Source organism: Lemur catta, chromosome 1, assembly GCF_020740605.2.
Source record: "Lemur catta isolate mLemCat1 chromosome 1, mLemCat1.pri, whole genome shotgun sequence".
Lineage (NCBI taxonomy): Eukaryota > Metazoa > Chordata > Mammalia > Primates > Lemuridae > Lemur > Lemur catta.
The window spans coordinates 206,218,846-206,239,189 of NC_059128.1; the positions used below are offsets into that span (position 1 = coordinate 206,218,846).

The following is a 20,344-nucleotide window of genomic DNA, read 5'->3' on the forward strand; positions in this document are numbered from 1 at the left end:
CATTAAACTAACCTGTGCACTTAGAGTCTCTGTAAGTTCATTGTCAAGTAATTTTCTTCTTTGATTACATTCCAAAGTTAGTCTTTCTAATTGCAGGGTCAGTGCCTATGATGTAGTTACATACAAAAATATTTATAGTTATCATTTTATAAATTGTAAAGTGTTAGTTTATCTAATACTAAATATTTTTACATTTTATATATATTTTTTTTGATATCTAGAACAACTACCACTTTCCTTATCCTTTAACCCCAAAGGGCTAATCTAATGTGTTTGTAATATAGCTGTATGAAAACTCAATTGTTTCTAAAATGACTTTTAACACTTTTTAAAGTAAATTAGAAAAAAGATTAAATTATAATTTGCCATTTGAAATTATTTAAAATAATGTATTTGGTATTAAGCCTAACACAAAATAGCATGTTTTATAATACTTAGTATTGCCAAATGTAGTTTTAAGTGGATTTTAACTGACAGTTTTCATAATTATCAATCAATAGCACTCTAGTCTCCAATCAGCAAAAATTATATGTAACATCTGTAACAGTGTAGTCGCCCCTCCTCCTATAGGTATGGAAGCGTAAAATTGAGAGTGGGGAATATGTAACAGAGGGAATGGCCAGGGGTAAAAAAAAAAAAAAAACAGTAAAGATGTTTTCTGTCTCTTTAAAATTTTCCCCACTCTTTTTGGGAACTGCCACCTGGCCTTCATCTCTGCCTCAGGCAGGTGGTCAGGAGGGGCAGGGGAATGGCTTTTGTTCTTTGTGTTACAGGAGATAGCTCAGCCAGCAGGCTTGGGCCAGTCTCCCAGGTGGGCAGAGGTCACAGGCTTTATCTTCTCCAGAGATAGGACAATAAGAATCCAATCCATTAATGACAATACCCTAGAACTGAGGGCCTTCCCTTTAAAAGCTCTGTATTTCTGCTTATGGACAGGAATTTGGATTTTGAGATGAGAAAATCTACTATTTTCTTCCTTTGCCAGCAAAGTGAAAAACTTTTCTTTCCTTCTCCTTAACCACTTGTTCTTGTTCTCTTCTGATTTGGCCTCGAGTACAAGTGCTCAGCTTTCAGTAACATATTCAAACTATATTTTAAACAACATAGTTAAAATACATATAAATAGTCCTCGTACAAAACTTCTTTTCTGAAATGCTTTTGAGAATCCTGATAAATCAGAACATTCCTAACCTGGGGTTCATGGATCCAAAATGGTCAAAGGGCTTCAGAGGACCTGTGACAAACAGTCCGGAAAATTTTATGGGTATTTGAGTATATTTTTCTATAGAGAGGATAATTTGCTTTATTGAATCCTCAACAAGTCCCAGACTCAAAAAAGTTTAAAAATTGCTGTTTAAAAAGTATAATTTTAGGTAAATAAGTTGGCAAACTACAGAGAAAACCTAACAATTAGAATTTATAATTTCTCACCCTAATTTTATTATCATCTTGTTGTGCATACTTCTGAAGAGTGAGGGCATCACTATCTTTATGAGCTGATTCTTCTAACCAGGCCTCCAATGCTTGCTGGTCCCAGTTCATTTGACATTTCAAACCATCCAATTTTTGAGTAGCTTTAAATATACCATTCTAATTTCCAAAGAAAGACAGAAAAAAGGAGAGTACAAAACATTATTTACTAAATAAATTAAAATAAAATATAACATGGTATGTGACAAAACATATTAAAAAGAAAGAAGAAGTCCCATCTCTGCCTTCTAGATGTTTATAATATACCATGTTTAATTATAGAACTATCATACTTGTATTTTAATTCTTTGGTTGTAAAATAGAGGAAAAATGATTATACAAAGTCAGGAACAGTAGTTGAGCCAAAGGTCACTTAAAAAGGCTTTAGGCTTTAGGGTAGCTCCCTTACAAGCAATTGCATTAGTCACTCCACCAAAGTCACCTTAAATATATATGCAATCTTAGTTAAAATAATGTTTGATATGCTAACTCAAACCCAAGACAAATTCCTGTCAGTCCTATTTCCAATCATATTACTGCCACTGAGAGGTCTCATATAGAAATTTTAGAAGCACTCCCAATTGAAGCAAATATAGTAAAGTAGATAAAAATATTCCTGTAAATTTGGTCATTTAACAAATCTAGATTCATGAAAGAGGGCACAGTTGCTCATGCCTGTAATCCTAGCACTCTGGGAGGCAAAGGCAGGGGGATGGCTTGAGGTCAGGAGTTTGAGACCAGCCTGAGCAAGAGTGAGACCTGTCTCTACTAAAAATAGAAAAATTAGCTGGGCATGGTGGTGTGCACCCGTAGTCCCAGCTGCTTTAGAGGCTGAGACAGGAGGACCACTTGAGTCCAGGAGTTTGAGGTTGCTATAAGCTAGGCTGACGCCACGGCACACTAGCCCAGGTGGCAGAGTGAGACTCTGTCTCAAAAAAAAATCTAGACTCATGAAAGAAAAAGGAATAGATAAACAAATAATTAATGTAAATTAATAAATATGTAATTATTATTATATAAATATTACTTTATAAAATTATAATAAAATATGTACGTATTGTATATAAATATACATGTATATATGTATTTTTAAAGAGAAGTAGTATATATTTACATGTATACATACATATACATATGCATATATATGTGTAAAGAGAAGAATGAGAATTTGGAAAGAGCTCCCAAATCAAGCTAAAACTAAAAACTAAAGAAAAGAGAGAAATAGGTTAAAGTAGTTTAATGTTAGAGTCATAAAGCTGACAAATTAACATGAAAAGTAAAACCTTCTAATGAAATTCAAAACTAAAAGTGACTTTTTAAAAAATGTGGCTGTTAAAAATGTAGCACTTAACATATAAATCATTCTCCATATTTTACAATAGGCAGCCAGCAGTTTGCACATATTAAGTCTCAATAAGTAGCTGGTGAATGAATAACAAGGAAAAATATAATATTCTATTACTGTTTCGTTCAAATCACAACTCCATATACCTTTCATTGTTCAAAAAACAATTTAAGTAAATAACAGGAAAGTAATGAATACCTTTCCTACACAGAAAAAAAGCAATGCTCATTTGGTGAGGGAAGAAGGAGCAGTAGCACAGAATTTTAAGTAAGATTTCAATACTTACTTCTTTATCACTTTTCTTTTCCCGTATAGAAGACATCTCATTTTCTAGTCGTTGGATTTCCTCTTTCACTCGTCCCAATTCTGTTTGAGCAATAGCCTTAAAATGTTCTTCACTTTCAATCTCATGCTCCCTTGCCTTGTAAAGAGACTACAGAACAATACACATGATAGAAAGACTTTTAAAACTTTAGTATTTTAAAATATTTATAATAACCCATTAGACAAAAAAAAAAAGTTCCCACAAAAGTACTATTAATTCCACTACTCTGAAAACTACACCACATTAGACTGTTATTACAGTTAGTTGCTCACTAGTGTTGCTCACTAGTTGTAAGAAAGTCAATGAAGTGTGCTAGGAGAAAATATTGTCAGCAGTTTTCAGATATTATGTTGATCTAGGAAAACTAAAAAAACTCAAAGTTACCAAAGTTTATATGGCAAGACTTAAAAGCTATAACTCACTGCTTATCTACATATAAATATGGATTAAAAAATAATTGAGAAATGAGATGTTTGTAAGAATTGATCATATATTCTAATTGATGGACATAATTTTAAAAAAATTATTTAAATACTGATGGTTATAAATATCCCCTAGAATAAATTAGTATATAATCATGCCTTTGTGTTAAGTTTTATTTAATAAAAGAGTATTTGTTGACTACTGATCTTACAGTGCTTCAAAATTATCAGTCTCAGTATTAATTTTACAGTATGAAAGCTACTAGTTTTGTAGGAGGCTTACTGTCTTTTGTCTGTATTATCCTATTTAATCGAGGTTTGATGGTAATAAGATATAACTGTAGAGAATCTCTGTCTCTGAAATCCCGAACTCAGTAGTTTAATAATTTGAGGAAAATTGGTATTCCAAATAGTTTATTAATTACTCAATCATATCAGGATTCAAGAATCCTAAGCATTATTTTTAAAAGTTCATTTGTAAGCCATGAAATACACTTAACCTATATTGATTGTAAATTGCTTTTAAAAACATGGCTCTGTTCATTTTTTTAAATTACAAACTTTTTCTTAAAAAAGTAGATGCATTAAAAAAAATAGTTTGAGATAGCAGTTAATAAACTTCCCAATGCTGACTTCCCAACCTGTCTAGTTTGCTGGGCATGATAAGGGAGTGAGTTTCTATACCTCAATATTATTCATAAAATAGAAGATTATTAATAATCCCAAGTTTTAATTTTTATTATATTTGTGTTAATATTTCTAAAATGCATTATACTTTCCCCCAGTTATCTTAAATATAATTTAACTTTTTATCTCAGGATTATTATTATAAATTTCAATTACTGAACTATGCTAAAATATCATGTGTATGGACTATTAGCGTACACTCAAAATGGCCCCAGTGGGTTGTGCTGAAAAATTAAAAAGGAGATGGAAATTCTATCATGTATTAAATTAGCTTTGTTTCTGCTTATAGCCATCATTTCTCACTGCTATCATTGTACCCTTCTCAAATAATCTGCTGCCTAACATTATATTAGATTGTTTGAATGATGATTTCCCCTTTCATATGAATTAATTTTTTGTTTAAAATTGATGACAGTAGTTAGTTTCTCAAAACCTTTTTTTCTACCTACTTTCAGGTTCAAGATTATGTTCACAATAGTTTAATTATACTAAAGTTTCCTGTTATAGCTCTAAAATAAAATCACAGATGTAAATGCACTGTGAAATGTTCTATGACTACTCATGATATAATCAACATAAATTTCAATATTACTATACCTGCGTAAATGATAACTCTTGCTTGACATTTTTGAAGTGAGAAGTCATAGCATTAATTCGATCTTCATAGTCACGTAACTGATCTTGTAAGTATGCTCTTTCATTCTGTAGCTTTGACAACTGTAAATAATAAATGCTGTGATTAACCAAAGTCTTAAGTTTTACCATATTAAAGGACCTAAAATTATGTGTTGTTAGTGTACTCTTGTTTGCTTAAGACATCTTATGGTTTAGTTATGGAATAGAATCTAATTTTGGCCCTATGAAGATATAGTACCACTATATGAAAAATGCATTTTAGCAGTGGATCCTGCTACTGCTGCAAATCTTCATTTACTGTGTGTCTTAGTCAATTTGGGCTGCTATAACAGAAATACCACAGACTATGTTGCTTAAACAACAGAAATTTATTCCTCACAATTCTGAAGGCTGGGAAGTCCAAGATCAAGATGGTGGCCAATGTGGTTCCTGGTGAGGGCCCTCTTCCTGGTTTGCAGACAGATGCCTTCTTACTGTATCCTCATGTGGCAGAGAAAGGTCATTTCTCTCTTGTCTTTTCTTACAAGAGCACTAATATCATTGATGAGGGCTCTACCTCTATGACTTATTTACCTCCCAAAGACCCAATTTCCAAATACCATCATATTGGGGATTAGGACTTCACCATATGAATTTTGGAAGGACACAAACATTCAGTACATAGCACTCTGCTTCTTTTAATACGCACATGAACTTCTAAAATCTACTGATTTTTTAAATATTACAACATAGTGTTATGATTTGGAGATTATTGTGGGAAACTTAGCACCATATTTCACAGAATAGAAATCTTTCTTAGATTTGCAGCAGTAGCAGGATCCACGGCTAAGATGCATTTTTCATACAGTGGTACCATATTTTTATAGGACAAAAATGAGATTCTATTCCATAATTAAACTACAAGATGTCTTATGCAAACAAGAGCATACTAACAACACATAACAAAAACACAGAGTGGGAACTATAAATTTGAATAGTGGCTAGATACCAGGTATAATTTCTTCTCCCTGAACTCCTTTTCAAAACCCATAGATTTAGGCTAAGCATAACAGAACGACTAATTTATGTCTTTAGAATCTGTTTCTTAATGTATTTTGTTTACCTTTGAATTAGAACTCTGAGTAGAAACAAAATAGTGTAAACGTTAAACAAACAAAATAAACCTTTGGGAAATTACAAGACAGATTCTCAGGACCAATAGAATATGTCACCCCTCAAAGCAGCATAAAAGCTCAACAAAATAAAAATATCCTTCCTTATAGTCTTGAGCTGTAGTCCCCAAAGTTAGGGATACCTCCGGAGGCTGCACAACAAAATCCACTGAAGTGTGATAGAAAATATTTAATTCCCTCTTTTGTTTACTTTGCTGGTTATTAAAATTTATTAAGATGAGTTCTTAGTTTCTTTACTTTTTGTCTTACTGATTTAATAATAAAGGCATTTGGCTTGGGGGTGGCTCATGTCTGTAATTCCAGTGCTTTGGGAGGCTCTGGTGGGAGGATCTCTTGAGGCCAGGAGTTTGAGACCACCCTAGGAAACATAGCAAGATCCTCCCCTACAAAAAAAATTTTTTTTAATTAGTTGGGTGTGGTGGCACATGCCTATAGTCCTAGCTACTTGGGAAGCTGAGGCAGGAAAATTGCTTGAGCCCAGCAGTTGGAAGTTGCAGTGAGCTATGATCATGCCTCTGCACTCCAGCCTGGGTGACAGAGTGAGACCCTGTTTCTAAAAAATAATTTAGAGGAAGGCATTTAAGGCTATAAGTTTTCTCTAAGTAAGATTTTTGCTGTTTCCCGTGGATCTGGGCATGAGGCAGTCTCCTTTTATTATCATCTAAAAGGCGATTTTTTTTCCTTTTCAATTTCTCTTTGATAGACAGGCCACTCAGGAATATATTTCTGAGAAATATACCTAAGTATTTAAGATGGAGGATCATTTTTTAATTATTTAATAAAACTTTTTAAAAATTAATGTAAATTCTATTGGCTTAAGATCAAAGAATGTGATCTATAAAATTTCTATTTGTATAGCATTTTAGGGATATAAAATTATTTTATTGTGGTATAAATAAAACATACACAACATAAAATTTGCCATTTTAACCATTTTTATGTGTACCTTTCAGTAGCATTAAGTAAACCCACATTATTGTGCAACCATCACCATCATCCATCTCTAGAACTTTTTCATCTTCCCTAATTGAAACTCTATACCTATAAAACACTAACTTCCCATTCCTCACTCCTCTCAGCCCCCAGCAACCACCATTCTACTTTCTGTCTCTACAAATTTGACTACTCTAGGTACCTCAAATAAGTGCAATCATACAATATTTGTCCTTTTCCATCTGGCTTATTCACTTAGCATAATGCTTCCAAAGTTTAATGCACTAAGGTTTGTATTTTGGTCTAGTACATGACCCACTCTTGTAAATGTTTTATGAACATATTTTTTAAGATATATGAGATCTGTCCAGAAAGTATTCAGCCATTGTTAATATAACGAGAATGGTGTGCATGATATCAATGTAACCTTGCAGACAATGCAAGGGGACTATAATGCGTGAACAATGACGACTTCACTGTACTAGTCAGTGGGGCACTAGACAACCTTGAGTGAGCATGTGTACTGCATAGCCCTCACATTCAAAATGATTGGGCAAGTAGAGCAATAACTGTGCATCAAATTTTGCGTTAAGCTTGAACATTCCTATCCAGAAACTATTTGGATGATTCCAAAGGCTTTAGGGGATGATGCAATGAGATCAGTGCAAATAAAAGTGTGGCACAAATGCTTCAAAGACAGTAGAGAATCTGTTAGACATGATCCACATTCTGGAAGGCCTGCAACACATAGAACACCTGAGAATGCTGAACGTGTACAGGCTGCAATCAACAAAGATCAGTGACTGACATGAAAGTACAAGAACTAGAAGCTGATCTGGGGATTCCAGAAATTACTGTGTCTGAGATTTTGACATAGGATCTTGACATAAAATGTGTCATGGCAAAATGCATTCCATGGCTTCTCCTACCAGAGCAGAAGGAACATCATCATGCTGTATTTTCTAATGACTTGCTTCAAACTGCTACCAATGAACCAGATTTCTTCAAGAAGCCATAACTTGAAATGAATCGTGGGTCTATGACTATGATCCAGATTCGAAGGCCCAGTTGCCCCAGTGGAAGTCATCCTGGTTTCTCCATGCCTGAAGAAGGTGTGTTAACTGTGTTTTTTGATTGGGAAGGTGTTGTCCATCATGAGTATGCTCCTCCAGGCCAAACAATTAATAAGGAATGCTACTTCAATGTTCTTCATTGGTTGAGAGATGCAAGGAGATGGAATGCAACAAAAATGGCCACAGCCATGGGGAATTGGTGTTTGGCAACTTCATCACCACAACTTGGGGGCCCATACATCACGTTTCATGCAGAGTTTTTTGGCAAAACATCAAATCACCCAGGTGTCTCTGCCCCACTACAGCCCAGATTTGGCACCCAGCAACTTCTGGTTTTCCCAAAACCAAAATAACCTTTGAAAAATAAGAGATTTCAGACTGGTCAATGAGATTCAGGAAAACATGACCAGGCAGCTGATGATGATTCCAACAAAGATTTTGCAGAGTGTTTTGAACAGCGGAAGAGACAGTAGGAGAACTGTGTGAGGTCCCAAGGTGCCCACTTTAAAGCAGACTGACGCATCATTGTCCTATGTCTTGTATCTTGTATCTTCTTCAACAAATGTCTCCATTTTTTGTATTACATGGCTGGATACTTTCTGGAAAGACCTTGCATATTCTCTATTCAAGGGACATATGTTCTCTATGTTTTTTATTGTATTATCATATTCTTTATATCTTTATTTTTGTCATTAGAGTTGTTTAATTCTGAGAAGCTCTTTAGTGAAGTATCTCACTATAACTACATTTTTGTCAAGATCTACTTGCATTTACAATAGCTTTCACTTTTATGTAAGTAGTTATTATGCTGTTTGATGCATACACCTTTAAGATTTATTAAATATTTGCTTCATGCCTTTTATCATTGCATAATGTCCCCAGAGCGAACTTCTGATTTTTGAATGAAAGAATAATGATTAACTCTACAAGTTGACAAGCCCTTCCCCATAGAGGCCCCAAACATTTTATAGCTTCTTTCTTAAATATAAAGGGGCATAGAACAATCACCAGATATTTATTGAAAACTTATATCACATGCCAGATACCAAAATAAACAAGGTCCCAGAAGAAACAGACAATTAGGATACTAAAGATAAGAACTAAACACACATACAAACATACATACAAAATCAGAGAGATTGGAAAATACTGTATCCCTAAAACAAGACCATAATGCTACAAAAAAAGCAACAAGCAAAGAACTTGAAAATATAGTTGATCAACATGGTTGCCAAAATAAAACATGCAATGGAAAGATGAACCAAAACCCTGAACACTTCCAAAGATTTTTTTTTTAAAAAGGTAACCTACAAAGAAAATGAAAATCAGACCAATATGATTACTCATCAACACTACTGCTGGAAGATAATAGGAAATGTATTCCAAATTCCAAGGAAAAATTATTTTCAACCTAGAATCGTCTACCTGGTCAAACTACCACCAAGTGTGAGGGCAAAAACAAATTCAGAGATTCAAAGATTCAGAATCTTTACCTCCCATACACCCTTCTAAGGGAAATGCAAGAAACCATTCTATCAAAATAAAGGCATACTACAGGCATAAATCAGTTTATCCTACTTTCCTTTATTGCACTTCCCAGATACTGTGTTTTTTACAAATTGAAAGTTTGTGGAAACCCTATGTTGAACAAGTGTATCAGCTCCATTTTTCCAACAGCATAGGCTCACTTTGTGCCTTCATGTCATATTTGGTATTTCTCACAATATTTCAAAACTTTTTCATTATTATTATATCTGTTATGGTGATCTGTGATCAGTGATCTTTGATGTTATCATTGTAATTGTTTTGGGCACTACGAACTGTGCCCATAAAAGACAGCGGGCGAACTTAATAAATGTGTGTGTTCTGACTGCATCATTGACTGGCTGCTCCCTCATCTCTCTCTCCCTCTCCTCAGAAACATAATAATATTGAAATCAGGCCAATTAATAATTCTACAATGGCCTCTAAGTGTTCAAGTCCAAGGAAGATTCACATGTCTCTTAATTTAAATCAAAAGCTAGAAATGACGAAACAGGGAGGAAGGCATGTCAAAAGCAGAGACAGGTCAAAAACTAGGCCTCTTTACTAATCAAACAGTTAATAAAGTTATGAATGCAAAGGAAATGTTCTTGAAGCAAATTAAAAATGCTACTCTAGTGAACATACAAATGAAAAGAAAGCAAAACAACCTTATTGCTGATACGGAGAAAGTTTTAGTAGTCCAGACAGAAGATTAAACCAGCCACAAGATTTCCTTAAGCCAAAGCCTAATCCAGAGCAAGGCCCTAACTCTCTTCAATTTTATGAAGGCTGAGAGAGGCGAGGAAGCTGCACAAGAAACCTCTGAAGCTAGCAGAGGCTGGCTCATGAGGTTGAAGGAAAGAAGCCATCCCCATAACATGAAAGTGCAAAGTGAAGCAGCGAGTTCTGATGTAGAAGCTAAAGCAAGTTATCTAGAAGATCTAGCTAAGATCACTGATGAAGGTGGCTATACCAAATAACTGATTTTAATTGTAGATAAAACAGCCTTATATTGGAAGAAGATGCCATCGAGGACTTTTACAGTTAAATAGGAAGAGTCAATGCCTGGCTTCAAAGCTTCAGAGAACAGGCTGATTCTCTTGTTAGGGACTAAAGCAGCTGGTGACTTTAAGGTGAACCCATTGTTCATTTATAATTCCAAAAATCCTAAGGCCCTTCAAAATTACTCTAAATTTACTCTGCTTGTTGCATGGAACAACGAAGCCTAGATGACAACACATTTGTTTACAGCATATTTACTGAATTTTTTAAGCCCACTATTGAGAACTACTGCTCAAAAAAAAAAAAAAAAAACAATTTCTTTCAAAGTATTACTGCTCATTGACAATGCACCTAGTCACACAAGAGTTCTGATGGAGATGTACAAGATTAATGTTGTTTTCATGCCTGCTAACACAGCATCCACTCTGCAGGCCATAGATCAAGAAGTAATTTCGACTTTTCAAGTCTTACAAGAAATACATTTTGTTAGATAGACTATAGCTGCCTTAGTGATTCCTCTGATGGATCTCAATGAAGTAAATCAAAAACTTTCCAGAAAGGATTTACCATTCTAGATGCCATAAGAACATTCATGATTCACGGGAGGAGGTCAAAATATCAACATTAGAAGGAGTTTAGAAGTTGATTCCAACTCTCATTTATTACTTTGAGGAGTTCAAGAATTAAGTGGAGGAGGTAACTGCAGATGTGGTTGAAAGAGCAAGAAAACTAGAATTAGAAGTAGGCCTGAAGATGTGACTGAATTGCTACAATCTTATGATCAAACTTGAACAGATGAAGAGTTACTTCTTATGAATGAGCAATGAAAGTGGTTTCTTGCTAGTGAAGCAAGAAACCTCTACTAGTGAAGAGGCTGTGAACATTGTGGAAATGACAACTAAGGATTTAGAATATTACATAAAGTTATTCGATAAAGCAGCCACAGGGTATGAGAGGATTGACTCCAATTTTGAAAAAAGTTCTACTGTGGGTAAAATGCTATCAAATGGCATTGAATGATACCGAAAAATCTTTCATGAAAGGAAGAGTCAATCAATGTGGCAAACTTTGCCATTGTCCCAATTTAAGAAATTGCCACAGCCACCCTACTGTTCAGCAACTGTCACCCTGATCACTTAGCAGCCATCAACATCAAGGCAAGACCCTCCACCAGCAAAAAGGTTACAACTCACTGAAGGTTCAGATGATTGTTAGTATTTTTTAGCAATAAAGTATTTTTTAATTAAGGAATACACATTGGTTTTCTAGACATAATGCAATTGCATACTTAATAGACTATACTATAGTGTAAACATAATTTTTATGTGCACTGGGAAACAAAAAATATTCGTGTGATTCACTTTATTACAATATTCACTTTATTGAGGTGACCTTGAGCCAAACCTGCAAGATCTCTCAGGTATGCCTCGTATGAGAAAGAAGGTATGTGATCTAGGAAATAGAGCCTCAAACCAGTAGAGAAATAAAGGGAATTTCAAAGTTAACAGCTGTGAAATAGGCCTGTGGGGAAATCCGTTCTTCTTGGAAAACACGGAACTCTGGAGGAAGAGAGTGGGAAATAGGGAGGGGAGGAGTATCCTGAAGATCTAATACTCTGATTTAACGTACATAAGCTTAAAGCAGGAAAAGTAAGAAAGTAGACTGGCAATCTAGGATGCAAGGAATTAAAAGCATAGTACTATAGGCCTTTTTTGAGACAACCATTTGAAGATAAAATCTAACCAGCCAAAAGGGAAATTAAAATGAAAAATTCAAGACCAGATAAACTGAGTAAAAGTCGTTGCAGTAAGGACCATTAAATCAATTTAAATATAAAACTAACACCAAACACTTGGGATAAATTAAGGATATTGAATCAAATGCAAATGAAACAAAATACAAAAATATAATATAAAATATTATATTTTTGATAACATAAAAATACAATATAAAATATTACATTTTGATAATATAAAAATAATAAGACCACTATTTTAATAGGGGAAGAAACGGGGAAAAAGTATAAGAGTGCTAATTTCTTCATCTTTAAAAGCAGAGTCAATCAGTACTGTCTATAAATTGAAACAGTTTTTAAAAACAATAATTTAACAATTTAATTTTTCTTAATTATTTTTCTTAGCAGAATTTTTTAGCAATTGTTATCTCTTGCGATTAAGTCATATTTACCTAAAATTCAAAAATTCCTTTCTTTTTCTTCTCTCAAATACTAAAATTAAAATTTTGTGTTAAAAACAGCATATATATTAGGATTCTATTTTCATAATACCTCTGCTTGTGTCTTCTTTATGTAGATCTATGTATCAGATGTCTGAAATGTTTTTTCAATGCCATGATGGTCACTCCTACGGTCAAGACTGGGCACTTTTGGTACGGAACATCTTGTATTTTTATTCTATACCCTTCTATTACATTGGAATATCTTTTTTTAGGAAAATGAGCAAAGAATATTTAATATAAAAGGCTTTGAAATATATAAATGTTTGTAATAACCATATATGTTCCAATTTCAAAATGATTATTAGTGGTAAAAACAACATGAAATAAATCTAACAGAACATTAAAATGTTAGATTATACTTAGGAAATATAAATAAAGCTACAGTGAAATACTATTTTATGCCTACCAGGACTACCAAATCAAGCTTGGGCAGGAGGATACCAGACCCTCCTGTGTTTGTGGGGGAGGGCAACTTGGTACAATTTCATGACATTTATCTTGAAAGTTGGCAAAGATATCTATTTCCCATGTTCTGTTTGCAAGAGTACCCAAAGAGAGTAACTCCTTATAGCAAAGAAAATCTTTTGTTTTGACCCGAATGAAGTATGAAACATGCTCCCAATCAGTAGTATCAGCTGATTCATCCAACACAATTGAAAAATATATATTTTCCTTTTGAAGTATCGCATGAAGTTTTTCTGTTAAGTTGAAGCCTAATTCATGCTGCCCATCAGTTATGGTTCTCCTTGAAATAGGCAGTTCTTTGTACTTTGAAATGTTATCAGGGTCTAAGGATCCTACAACTTTAACAATGCATTCTCTCCTAATTTCTACATCACTGAACGGCTTCCCTTTTTTCCCTGAGTATATAAGCTACTTTATAAGTGCTTCAGTGGCTTATTTCCAGGTCTTATTACTGCTTGAAAGAATTGTCTTTGCTTTTAATCTTTCGATTTCTGCAATACAACTCTTTGTGCCTCTCCCTCTAATTTAAAATATTTGTGGTCCTTATGATTGCTATAATGCTGATGAGCATTGACTTTCTCTAATGTTGATATTGCAGTATCACAAAGCAACCAAATCATCTTATCTTTAACAGAAACAAGATAATATTACAATTCCCAATCCTAATTAAAAAATCTGTTTTTTTCTTTCAGCATTCTCTTGGTCTTCTTTGACATGATGGGCTGTTAGCAGACAGAATTAAAAAATACTGTCGACTGTGCAACTATTCACAAATTCCACTTCAAACAGAAACACAGTGCACCGTTGTCAAAGTCTGGTAACAGAGTGGCATACTAGATCCCCATAAAGTCTCACCAACCAGACTCAAATGGTAGTGGCACCAGTCAGGCAGGAGAAGTTAGATCTAAATCATGAGCATAGCAGCTGTCAATTTAGCCCTTATGGCTTACTAATGTTCTAATTGTGCCGGTAAATCTGGGAGGATTATTTCATTGAAACTTCTGTTATTCTTTGGTATTTTAAATACATTCATTTTAAAAATTAAATAAAAACATAAAAGATGAACAAAAATGTATTAATAAAAATAAGATTTGTTCTGTAAAATTTGGATTCAGTCAAAAGGCCACATACTTAAGGACCTAGAAGGCCACATGTTGGCCTTAAGGCTGCAGCTTCCCCACCCCTGCCTTAGACCTAGCACTTCTGCATCAAGGAATTTATAGCCTACAGAAATAGTCCTGCTTGGGTGCAAAGACGCTTGTACTAGGACAGTCAACCTGCCATTGTTTGTTATGAAACATTGCAAAGAACCTAAATTTCTACCAACAGGAAATGAGATAAATAAATTTTAGGACTATAAATTGCTGACTGAATATGAATCCAATCTATACATCTGATTGTATGGAACACTCTCCAAGCTATGGTAAGTAAAAGAGCCCCAAGTAAAGTGACCAAGGCCTTGTAGAAACACATGTAGCTGTATATGCATATATTTTCCTTCCTGACCCATAAGGAACTGGTTTGTCTCTGCCCCAGGGTTGGAGAACTGGGTCTTGGAGATTAGGGATGTGGGAAACACTTCCAAGTGTTCACTAAATACCTATTCAAGCTCCCTGAGATTTTTACTCAGCGTATCTGAAAACATTTTTGTTCCATGAAAAGCAGTTGCTTTGAACTTGCTGCACGGAGGACCAAGTGGAGCCCGAAATCTCAGGGAGTGTATGTTCTGATGGTGTCAGAAGACAACGTGCTCTGGGACAAGAGCAGGGAAGTCAGTGGGAGCACCTAGCAGGGAGCACAGGAGGAGGAAGAGGAGGGGGTCTTTGGGAGAGAACACTGTAGCAAGTGGCAGAAAGTCAGACATGTTAGGAAATGTTTGCCATGCTGGGGTCCGGCATGAGATGGGCCTGAACAAGAGCATTTCTGCCACAAAAGCCAGTCTGTGCAAAGGCCCTGTGGTGGCAAGGGCCAAGGACAGCAAGGAACACAGACGTCCTCTGCTCCTTCCAAATGTCTCGCAGCACCAAAAATAATCCTGGATGCCCAGCACAGATACTCGCAGGACGAGAAGGAGCCAGGCACTGGCAGCTGCACTGCTTGCCCCCGCCAGGGCGTTCTCCTGCTTTGGAGACCCGCAGGACGCGGGGGCACAGCTTTAACCTCCGCAGCGCCCAGGAAGACATCGAGGAGTTAGGGGCGGGCGCAGGAGCCCCCGCTGGGAGCTGCAGGACAGGGGCTGGGCCCGGGCGGGGCCGGCGGGACCCGGGCTGCCCTGTTTGAGTATCTTAAACTTATTAAGAGTTGTTTTTAATGTCAGAATTTATTCAGGTAGAGCAATTATAGCCCTCATTTTTCTTTTTACTGCTCTAATTTTTTAAAAAAAAATCTAATATAAGTAATATGTATATAAAATCCTGTGAGACCCATGTTATGGCAGTAATACTAAGAACTAATGTTTGAATAGAACTTTAACCCTCATTATGTCCTTAGAGCCTTATAAGAATCCTATGAGGTAATTATTTTACTTATTCTCCATTTTACAGAATAAGAAACAGGATCAGAGCTGGTAAGCAGGATCTGAATCCAAGGCTGGACACTTAATATTATTATTCCACAGTAGTCAGTGCTAGATCTCTTATATTTCCTAATGTTGCCCTTCTTTGAAAAAAAATATGCAGACTTCTAAATTAGACATGAGTAAATAGGTCAGAATATTCTAAAAAGTGTTTCCATTCTTTTCAAAAGGTAGAGTCAAAGGATTTTCATTTTCACTTTCACAGATGAGATAACTTCCTGTTCTATTTTATGAAGTAGTGTGAGCATCATCTGTTACTCTTGGACCCTCTTCTGCACAACATACCACCATGTTATGGAACTTTAGATGGATTGCCAAAGGTTTTTTTTAAAGTTTGCTGAGCCGGATGCGATTTTTTTTCAAGAACTTCTATGAATTATAGTTGGCATAAGTTCGTCCTTAAAACATAAAATACTTTACGTCAGTTTGTGACAAATTAATCTTCACTTTGAAAAACTGTAAACTGCACATTTCATATTCTTACTGGAATGTCCCTCCTGAAAACATCTCGCCACTTTCAGCTTTAAACATCATAGACGGAAACTTACAAAGAAATATCAACGAGAACGTGTTTTGTTTACAAATATGCTCAAACCTCAGAAGTCCCTTTCCAAGCAGCGCTTAATTTCGAAGAAGGAAAAAGCCGGCGCGGGAAGCACCCTTTTCCTCTCCTGCCCAGGAGGCCAGACACGAGTAAGGCGGCGGGGGCAGGAAGAGAGTAACGACTCGGGCTTTATAGCCCTGAATGTCAATTATTGTTTCAATAAAATTTTTAAATGCTTCACGATTACCGAAAAGGGCAGTCAGGGCGAGGAAGGAAGGAGATGGTGCAGGGGAGCGTTAGACAGAGAAAAGACGGGATTAAGAAAGGAAAGGAGAGAAATAAAAGGGATGGGGTAGTGCTGCCAACCAGAAAACACCCCTGAAAGACCCTGTCCTTCACCCCACCGCCTTCTTCATCTGATCCTCACCTGATCTTCCAGTGTCTTGTTCTCCTCATTCGCCACCGGGATGGCGAACCCATCCTCCCAGTGCAGCTCCGCCAGGAATTCGCTACTCATGACTGCAAACGCGTAGGAAACTCGAGCCCGGGTGCAGAGCAAAGACGCGCCTTCTCGTGCCGCGGGTGAGCGGCACCACAGCCAGCCCAGGCGCAGGCAAAGCTCCGCGGCAGCGCCACCGGAGCCCTAGCAACCATCCCGCGCCCTTAGTTACCAAACAGGAAGCGCTCAGGACGCAAGGCTAAACTTCCGGTTGAGAACTCCCTGCCTCAAGCCGGAGGGAACGAACTTCTTGATCGCTGAGGGAAGCGAAGCAGTTCACCTCTCTGGAGGTTCGCGGGCGTTGCCAGGCGGCAGTCTAGCTTTAAGGCAGGCCCCGCAGTGCTCCCCGGGCACTCGGGACGGTACAAAATCTGTGGCCCCAGGAGCCGGCAGAGGACCGCATGGTATCCGAATAGGACTGTACTGCACGGCGCTCCGATCGTCTGAGGAAGAGAGATAATAAAAGACAATAGGAGCACCGGGAGAAGGCGGTCCTCTTTCCGTTCCTAGCGCAGCCATGGCCCGCGGTCTCAAGAAGCATCTGAAGCGTGTGGCAGCCCCAAAGCATTGGATGCTGGATAAATTGACCGGTGTGTTTGCTCCTCGTCCATCCCCCGGTCCCCACAAGCTGAGAGAGTGTCTCCCACTCATCATTTTCCTAAGAAACAGGCTTAAGTATGCCCTGACAGGAGAAGAAGTGAAGAAGATCTGCATGCAGCGGTTCATTAAGATTGATGGAAAGGTCCGAACTGATATAACCTGCCCTGCTGGGTTTATGGATGTCATCAGCATTGACAAGACTGGAGAGAATTTCCGTCTGATTTATGACACCAAGGGTCGCTTTGCTGTTCATCGTATCACACCTGAGGAGGCCAGGTACAAGTTGTGCAAAGTGAGAAAAATCTTCGTGGGCACAAAAGGAATCCCTCATCTGGTGACGCATGATGCTCGCACCATCCGCTATCCTGATCCACTCATCAAAGTGAATGATACCATTCAGATTGATTTGGAGACTGGCAAGATTACCGATTTCATCAAGTTTGACACTGGTAACCTGTGTATGGTGACTGGAGGTGCTAACCTGGGAAGAATTGGTGTAATCACCAACAGAGAAAGACATCCTGGGTCTTTTGATGTGGTTCACGTGAAAGATGCCAATGGCAACAGCTTTGCCACTCGGCTCTCCAACATTTTTGTTTTTGGCAAAGGCAACAAACCATGGATTTCTCTTCCCCGAGGAAAAGGTATCCGCCTCACCATTGCTGAAGAGAGGGATAAGAGACTGGCGGCCAAACAGAGCAGTGGCTGAAATGGTCTCTAGGTCACATGTTAAAAGGGTGTTTGTACTTAATAAAAGATTACAGCTTGAAAAAATAAAAATAAAAAATAAATAAATAAAAGATAATAAAAACCCGAGTTTTCTCTTCTAGTGGTGTTTACTGAGTTGTGTAGACTTCAACTACTACTGTAGGTGAAAATAGGACGAGGTAGACTGGTATTTTGAAACAGAATTCACTCTCTAGAATCACTGCTGGCTGAATGTTCTGTTCTTCGTCTGTTTTAATCTTCTGGCCTTCCTCACAGTGCTCATCCACCCCGTTGCAGGTGTCCTAGCTGACAGCAGGTGGCAGACCGCGCAGAGGCGGTAAACTTGCAGCGCAGACTTTGGTGGTCCCTCTTGCATCACTCCTATACTTTTATTTTTCATTTGTTAACATTTAAAGATGTAGAATTTCACAGAAAAATCTGCATTTCCTCCACTCGAACCACAGAACCCACATTATCAAAAGGCAGTATTCGGCTGGAGAGGCGCACCCCTTAGACCGGCAAGCACTTCACCAATACACTAATGTGAATTACCTACTTGGCACGGGTGGACATTTAAGTTACGGTCTGTGTTGTATAGCATCTGAGAATTGGAAAGGACAAAACAATCAACTAATTTTTTTATTTTCTAGGTAAATAAACAGACTCCCAGAGGTGAAGTGATTTAAGTAGGCATCGTGAACATCAATTAATTTTGCATATCCAATAAACAATAATATGGAACTTTTTGCCCTTTCAAATTTTATTTTACTTGTACTCTGTTAAACTTTTATTATAAAAATTTTTAATGTATATAAGAATAGAAAGCAGAGCATAGAGAACTGCCATATGTGCATGATTTGGATTTAACATTCATATTTCTCATATTAGCATCATCTATATCTTTTGCTGAAGTACTTTAAAGTAAACCACAGACATTATTACATTACATCCCTAAATACTTGAGTATGCATTGCTAGAAGAGTGAGCGGTTAATGTTTTTGAACATAAGCACAATATCCTTATCACACCTAACCAAATTAGCAATTCTTCAATATCATTTAGTAACCATTTCATATTCATATTTCAATTGTCCTGAAAATATATTTTTACAGTTGGTTTGTTACTATATTTTTGAAATCCTCCTTTAGTAGCTTTGTCTCTTTGTGCCTACATTGTTTTACATAAATTTAATCTTGCGGACTTAGAAATAATGTCTTAAAGATTAGAATTATCAAGGCATTTTATTTCCCACTTCAACAATCCCCAAAGTGGCTGGGAAAGAAAACTCATCATGTAGAGGGAATTTTGACCTGTGTGGAATAACGGAATTTTAGAGCTCGAATATCTTATAGATGATCATCACTTATTTTATAACAGTTTAGTCACTCCTGATGAAAACAGTATAAAGTTTATGTTAAGATGGTACATAATGATTTATACTTGAGATTTGTTGTGGCAATGCTGCTTTTTAAAATAATTGGTGTTAGGTCTAAGGGGTGCAGCAAGATGGCAGAATAGGACTCCCCAGCAATCATCCAGTGCAGAAACAGTAATTTAAAACAACTATCCACCTATCAGAATACCTGTACTAGAGCTGAGGAAACCAGCCACATTTAATAAAATTTTAATAAAGCAAATAAAATAAAATTATTGGTGTTATTACTGCCCATGTATCTTAAAGATTACCTTACTAATTTCCCATCCCAGTTCTTAATATGAATACGGAAACAGCTGCCTTAACTTGTGCCAATGAGTTGATCCACTCCATTCAGTATTAGGGTGTTCTCCTCTGACACTCAGAGGGGGGCTTTGGTCTGTCTTTGGTAGACACTACTGTATGCCCCGTAGGCATAAGAAGTCTACCAGCTGAAGGCCCATGAAGAGTCCTATGTCCCATATCTCAAGGATTCTATTTCCCAAATTTGAGGATGACAATTATAGGATATTTAATCCTAGATGAAACATCTACGCTTTCTCAAAATTCCGTAATACAATTCTGCCTGAAAATGATATCTCTGCTTCTCAACCTTATGACCACAGTATCCCATAACACCTTGTTCTTACTCTTATAATTCTACAAGTTCTAGATCATAACTCTATTTGAATTTATTCAGATCTAGATTTCG

At 36.7% G+C, this 20,344-nt stretch overlaps 2 protein-coding genes across 2 annotated transcripts in view; one reads left to right on the plus strand and one right to left on the minus strand.

Annotated features, from left to right (window-relative positions):
* Positions 1-17,050, minus strand: part of CCDC39 (coiled-coil domain containing 39) — a 75,832-nt gene extending 58,782 nt beyond the window's left edge. The window contains 5 exon segments of the mRNA XM_045539740.1: positions 13-105; positions 1,432-1,590; positions 3,102-3,248; positions 4,847-4,966; positions 16,839-17,050. Coding sequence (XP_045395696.1) covers positions 13-105; positions 1,432-1,590; positions 3,102-3,248; positions 4,847-4,966; positions 16,839-16,928 — 609 coding nt within the window. The 5' untranslated portion in view covers positions 16,929-17,050.
* Positions 17,051-17,395: 345 nt separating this feature from the next.
* LOC123630295 (40S ribosomal protein S4, X isoform-like) lies at positions 17,396-18,269 on the plus strand. The gene has a single exon (XM_045539742.1). The coding sequence runs from the start codon at positions 17,428-17,430 to the stop codon at positions 18,217-18,219; it is 792 nt and encodes a 263-aa protein (XP_045395698.1). The 5' UTR covers positions 17,396-17,427; the 3' UTR covers positions 18,220-18,269.
* Positions 18,270-20,344: the final 2,075 nt, after the last annotated feature.

Coding starts and splice junctions, on each gene's coding strand:
- LOC123630295 (XM_045539742.1), top strand. CDS start 17,428: ATGGCCCGCGGTCTCAAGAAGCATCTGAAGCGTGTGGCAGCCCCAAAG.